This window comes from Sprattus sprattus (genome assembly GCF_963457725.1).
Source record: "Sprattus sprattus genome assembly, chromosome: 7".
Classification (NCBI taxonomy): domain Eukaryota; kingdom Metazoa; phylum Chordata; class Actinopteri; order Clupeiformes; family Clupeidae; genus Sprattus; species Sprattus sprattus.
In genome coordinates this window covers 24,259,691-24,266,418 of record NC_137926.1, presented here as the reverse complement: position 1 = coordinate 24,266,418, position 6,728 = coordinate 24,259,691, and the positions used below count along the sequence as shown (strand labels likewise).

General features: G+C 49.0%; 1 protein-coding gene across 1 annotated transcript; it reads right to left on the bottom strand.

The window, feature by feature from the left end:
- Window positions 1-1,054: 1,054 nt before the first annotated feature.
- Window positions 1,055-3,007, bottom strand: lrrc4.2 (leucine rich repeat containing 4.2; the record flags this gene model as incomplete). The annotated part of the gene is made up of 1 exon (XM_080841644.1): window positions 1,055-3,007. One exon carries the CDS (start codon window positions 3,005-3,007, stop codon window positions 1,055-1,057), a length of 1,953 nt encoding a protein of 650 aa, XP_080697770.1.
- Window positions 3,008-6,728: the final 3,721 nt, after the last annotated feature.

Below are 6,728 nucleotides of genomic sequence, written 5' to 3'. Positions count from 1 at the left end.
AATGCATTTACTAAATTAGCCCTAAAAGCTACACAAGCCATAATGAAGCCGACCAGGACCTTAAAGAAATATAGTAAGCAACCAAGATCTGAGAAACCTGTTTGTATCAAACTGTTCTGGTGTGGAGGAAGGTGGGGGTTGGAAAGTGGGGTGATAAATTACAACCTCTGGATTCCCCTAGAGCAAAGCGAACTGGAGAATAATGTGAGCAATCCCGAACAGCATGGTTGGTAATTACCGAGGGAAAGAAAGCACTGAATACGGGGGACAACTCAGGCTGTATCCTCAGCAAACATAGAGTTAAACACTAGCTGCGGAAATGTGGTGCAGTCCAGAAGCATTTTGCCGATAGCTACTAAACAGCAGACTCTATCTTTCAGTTTTGAAATGCTATCCTTAGACGAAGGTCTTTCTACCTACATTCTGTATTTGAATTATTTTGTTGTCTTTTCCCAAAGAAAAATCATTTTATTGCCGGTGCAGTGTAACACTTGGCACATTACAAATTCTTGGTGCTTTTACAAGATAACCTGTAAAGATTCATTCGGGGGACATTTTCTTTTTTTGTTCCTTTTTTCCCTTTTTTTAATGAAAGTCTTCTGGGTATAAATGGTGTTTTTCTGCATCCTATCTAGCATAATGGTCTAAAAATCACAGAATGCCCTTTTTCAAACAAGTCTATTATCATCTCTCAATGACATTTGACATCTTCACATCTCAACCTTTTAAATAGAAGTTACAGGTTAGAAAAGTTTAAATTTCCTCTTCTTTTTTTTATATAATCTGTTTGTTCTCAGCATCCAATAGTGGACTGATTTCATATATTTATATATATAGTTTTTTTTCACATATTTATGTATAAGCATGTACAAGAAAAAACAGTCTCAGTTTTGCACTTCGTACAAAAAAGTAGTTTGCTGTCTTTTTTTTTCTTTGTGCATTCTATTGCATGTGTAGATGGCGGGTGAAAAAAGAAGTCAGAACACAAAGAGTAAAGGCTATGGTGAGTTGGGAGTTGGGGCACTGGGGATGGAGGTTGGGAGAGAGAGAGATGCTAGATCTGAGTCTCCTGTACCTTCTCCTTGTGGGACTTTTTAAGGTAGGGCTCATGGATGGTGCTGATGGTGGTTGTGGTGGGCCGTGAGCGGTGCAGAGAGTTGCCGATGTTGTTATCTGTCCACATTGCTCCGTGTGCTGCTTTGTAGGTGCTGCTGCTGTAGGGCTTGTAGATGCTGTTGTGGTCACGCAAGCCCTCCCCGGGCAGGCAGGTCCCCGAGGAGGCTGGTGGAGGCACCTCCTGCTCCTGCTCCTGCATGTGGATGATCTCTATAGTCCTGGCGGCCGCCACGCTGCTGCGGTGCTGATGCCGCTTGCGCAGTTTGTAGAAGACGACAAGCATGGCGGCGGCCAGCATGGTCACGGCCACGAAGCAGCTGATGATGATCTTGGTGGTCTTCATCATGTCGTCCAGGCTGGGCGAGGGCGGGCGTGGGGTGCTGCGGGGCGAGGTCGGCACCGACACCTGCCGTGGGGTCTGGAGCAGTACGGTTGGAGTGGAGATGAAGACGGGCTGAAAGACTGACGGCGAGGCCGTGATGGTGGTCTTGGGCTTGAACGTGTTCTCGGAGACTGGCTCCACCACGTCAACGACCTCGGTGGTGGTGCAGCAGACCACGTCAGACGTGTTGAGCTCGGCCGCACTCACGTTTAGGTAGGCAGAGGCGTTGGAGTTGCCCGCCACATTGGTCACCATGCAGGTGTGGATGCCCGTGTCGGACGGCAGCACGTTCGAGAAGTTAAGGGAGCCGTCATTGAGCACAACAATCCGTGGGTGGTTGGAGCCATGCGTCAGGACTGTACCGTTCGGCAGCAGCCAGCGTACCGAGGACATGGGCGCCGTGCGGCATTTGAGCTCAGCCACACGTTCCGCTGAGATGTTCAGGTCCCGCGGCGCGTCCAAGATGTACGGTGCCGAGCACTGAAAGGTCGTCTGGTCCACCTCCACAAGGTAGCGTCCTCGCATGTGGGCCGGCTGGTGGCAGCGGCCGCAGCATGTGGAGTTGGTGGGGATGTACTCCCGCAGCCACCAGGAGAGCCACACCACGTCGCAGTCGCACCGCCAAGGGTTGTGGTGGAGGTGCAGCTCCACCAGGTAGCTCAGGGGTGCAAAAAGGTCGTGCGGGAGGGAACTGAGGTTGTTGTGGGCCAGGTTGAGCTCGACCAGGCCCGTGACATCATCAAAAGCATTCCTCTCAATAAGCGTGATCTTGGAGTTCATAATCCAGAGTTTCTTTAGAACTTTTAGGCCTCTGAAGGAGCCAGGCTTGATCTCAGGGAAGAAGTTCTCTGAGACCTCCAGCTCCTCCAGTCCCACCAGCGGCGAGAGGTTGGGCATCTCGCGCAGATTACACATTCCAAGATTAAGGTATTTCAAATTGTATAATCCCTCGAAAGCACCGTCTGAAATATACTCCAGCTTCCGCAGTTCGCCCAAATCCAAGCGCATGAGCGAGGGCACTCGGTTGAACGCGTATGACGGTATGCTCTCGATGGGGTTGCTCCTGAGCCATAACTCCCTCAGTTTGGACAGGTACTCAAACGCCCCGCTGGGTATGACCGTGAGCCGATTGTCGAACAGCTCCAGCGTGTTTAGGCTGGTCAGGCCATTGAAGGCGCCCACCTCGATCTGCCGTATGGAGTTCCTGCCCAGTTGCAGGACCTCCAGGTGATGGAGGTGGCGAAAAGTGTCCGCCTGGATGATCTCGATGCTATTCTCCATCAGGTTGAGGAAGCGGGCGTTGGAGGGGATCCCTGGAGGCACTCGGACAAGCCCGCGGCGGGTGCACACCACCTTACTGAACTGGCTGCTGCAGGAGCAGACAGCCGGGCAGTTGAGGGGGCCCGAGGGGGCCGCGCACACACTCCACGCTCGCACCATGAGGTAGACTGCACAGAGCAGGGCTGAGTTCCAGGCACGGTGCACAGTTACCTGCCCCGAGAGACTCATGATGTGGCACGTTCATAATTCAACATTGTGTGGGGATTTGGCTCAGGGACTGAGAACTGGCCCTACCCTGGTTTGAGCAAGGCTCTCGTTCTTTTTTCCATCGACAGTGCAGGAGGATGCTGTGCGGAGAGATGTAAGGGGGAAAGGGGGTGGAGGGGTAAATAAACGAAGTAAAACCGGAGTCAGCAGAGAAAAGAAGCACTACAGGGTTAAATAAAAAACGAGCACTTACCTCATAAGTTTTTGTTTACTGAGAGATCTGGTCTCCCCCTTTAGATCAGCAAGCACAAACAGGATCACATTCAGTCAGCCTCCCCATCAGGAGCAGTTGGACATTTTTTTTTCAATTCCCCTCCAGAAAAGTGTGAAGTGGACAGAGAAGCAATTCAACAAAATGGCTCCTATTTAATCCAGACAAAAGCAGCATTAAGATGAACCAGTTGACAACACCAGGCCCAGAGAGCTAAGCAGGTGCGTGGATCCATCGTGCCTAGAAGAGACTTCCTCTTATCTCCCCCACTGATTGTCCTTGGAAGCCGACGCTGAAAACCACAGAATATTTTTGTGAGGCTCCATGGCAGTACTATGTACAGGTTCAACCAAGGAAGACAGAAGGTAGAAAAAAAACCTAAATGAATCAAAAGCAATTAACATAACACAGAATGAACACAGAGGGAGGGAAAAAGAAGAAAGATCAAAGAGAAAAAAATCCCAAGTCCTGATTTTCTTTCCCTTCTGTTGAAGTCTTCCCCCCCCTCCTCCTTACTTTTTTTTGTTTTTTTTCTTCTCTCTCTCTCCACCAGCCTCCGACACTTGTCCGGTTGATTAGCCGTTCACAGACAAATCCAGAAAAGGGCTAATAGACGCACATTGCGGTCGTTCCGTTTTGCATTTTTTAACTAGCTGCACTCCCCTGGTCCATCGCTGTAGCAGCTGCAGGCTGCCGCGTGCACAGTTAGCAATAATCCGTCAATTTCTCCAGAGGGGGGTTCGGGGGTGGTGTTGGTGCGGGATAGAGAGAGAGAGAGAGAGAGAATGAGTGAGAGAGGGAGAGAGAGGAAAAGAAGAAGGAGGAGGAGGGGGTGAGAGAGAGAGGACAGCAGCGCAGCAGCGGTGAGGCTTCTGCTTAAGAACGCAGCTCCGCTCCACTCTGTGACAGAGAAGAGAAAAGAGAGCGCGTGTGTGAGAGAGAGGGAAAGAGAGAGAGTGAGAGAGAGAGAGCGTGCACGAGAGAGGTAGAAAGGGAGAGAGAAGGATTGATTGTGTCTGTGACGTGCCGTTGATTTCAGAGTGCAGCCTTGCGGAGGATTCCTTCGCTCACCCTCCTCCTTCTCTCCTCTTTTTCCTCCTCCTCTTCTCCTTCTTTTTCCTCCTCTCCTTGTGCGATAGCTCACACCGTACCCCCTGTTTTTTGTATCTTTCCCTCCCCCTTCTCCTGCTCGCCAAAGTCCTGAGGTGGTAAGTTGTGGCTGTTAGCCTTCTCTGGCCATCACAAGCGGAGCTGACCGGTGTGCTGCAGCAGAGAGGGAGAGCCAGCCAGCTAGTCAAGCGCTGGAGTCAGGAGCAGCAGAAGCAGCAGCGCACACACGGGAGAAGTCCGTCCACGGCTCAGGCGGGAGCAGCGACAGCAGCGACGGCAACATTTTCTGAGTGCCCCACCACCACCACCACCTTCCTCCTCCTCCTCCTCCCCTCCCCTTTCCTTTCCGCGCCGATCTTTTTTTTTGCGCGCGCGCGAGCAAGCGGGTCTCTCTCACTCTCTCCCTCTCTCTCCCTCTCTCTCTCTCTATTTCTCTATGTGTTGGTGTTGCAGGCAGCCAAGACGAGCCGCTCTATCTCCTCCTTTTGTCCTTCAGTTGAAACGTGAATGTACTGCTGACGCACCCCCTTCCGCACTGTGCATTGGTTTGATGCAGTGTTCCTGTGTATTAACACATCCACCCCCTCCTCTCTCTCCCTCTCTACACCACTCTCTCTCATCCCGGATCCCCCCCCCCCCGCCTCTCTCTCTCTCTCTCTTTTGCTTGTGGTCCACTGCTATGCTCTTCCTCTTCTTCTATTCCCTTGATTTTGTCACTCTCATGTCATTCACTATTTTCCCCTCACATCCACCCATAATTTCTTTCTTTTCTTTACTCTGTCTCTCTTGTTTCTCTCACTCCTTCCCCTAATTTTGAAGGAGAGGGGTCCACTGGTATGGACAGTCTGTAAACTCAAGCCCTTTTGGTTGCTCTGTTGCTCTGTCTGTTTTTTACATGCAAAATGTAAGCTGGCACAAAGCAGATCACTGCAGTCAAGCCATTCATTTGAACTCTAACCATGCACCAATTGCAGCACAGAACACATGTGCAACCTTACAGTCATATCCCTGCGTCTTGAAATGGATGAGAAACTGTGTGTGCATTCCTTCTCAATCTTGTGTGTGCACACATAGACAAGCACACACACACCATCCTGATGGCTAATCAGCTGGGGACAGAACGAAGATGAGATTTGCTGGTGTGTGTGGTTGAGTGCTGACTTTGCTTCTCCCTTTTGCCTGGACAGTCTTTAAGGAGATGACTGATGAAAAAGAAAAACTCAACCATGACTCAAGAAAGGCGGGAGTAGAAGAGGAGGTAGAAAGAGAGAGGCAAAGAAGTCAAACCCATGGTTTGGATTTGGATTTAATAGGATTAAATATTATTTGAATATAGAATACCCATCTCTGCTTCCTCCTCTCCTGTCTTCATGTTTGGCTGGTTGCCTTTCTTCTTTCATGGCCCTGCTGAAAATGGACCCCCACAAACACACACACACACACACACACACAGATACACACACACAAATACACTTACACCACCAGAAAATAAAGTGCATGGCCCAAATTGCCAGATTTGATTTGTCAGCATACTCACTTGTATCATGTAGTTCTCTCATAGTCTTAGATAATGATGAACGTTTAAAGTCAAACACAAATGTGTAATGTAAGCCATGGCCTTAACAAAATGTAATCTATGAAAAATGTAAACACGGTGTGACACATCCTTCTCCTTTGTTGTGTTAGTGGTATTTTAACATTTAATTAAGCTAAACTAGCCATTGGCGAGAGATTATGTCAGATCTCAGCGCAAACATCCAATCAATGCATCCAACAGCATCTTGCCCTTCTTTACCTTGATCAAACACGCCGTGCTACTTGAGAGGCAGTAACCAGTGTCAAAGACATCTCAGCAAACAATCCTAATGACCTTTGTCAGGTGACTAGCGTCTAATGCTACCAATGGATGACTGCATGCTTTAACATCTGTAATCAATATGTTCTTAGCCACTTATTGTCTGTGCTATCACCTGCTGTTGAGATTGTCCAATCAGAAACAATTCTCCATAAGGGCACTCTTAGAGAAGGGCTCAAATAGCCAGTTTGTTGCGCTAGTAATTGTGTTTGCTAGTAATCCATTTTAGGTGCACTGGCCTAAATTATCTCTCATTATCTCTGCATGCATAGTTGGTCTGTGTATATGCATTTTCAAATTGTATAACTGTAAGGTGTATATGAGTATATAAATGTTACCAGTTACATGTAAGGTGCATGTGGTATGCCAATGTGCTCTGGGGTTAATGCGGCCCTATTTCCCTGCAGTGAGTGCAAGTCTGTTTAACTGTCTGCCTGCCTGCAGCCGACTGAATAATAGGCCAGGGTGACATTTACCTCGAGAGGAAACCGTCTCTCTGGTCTACA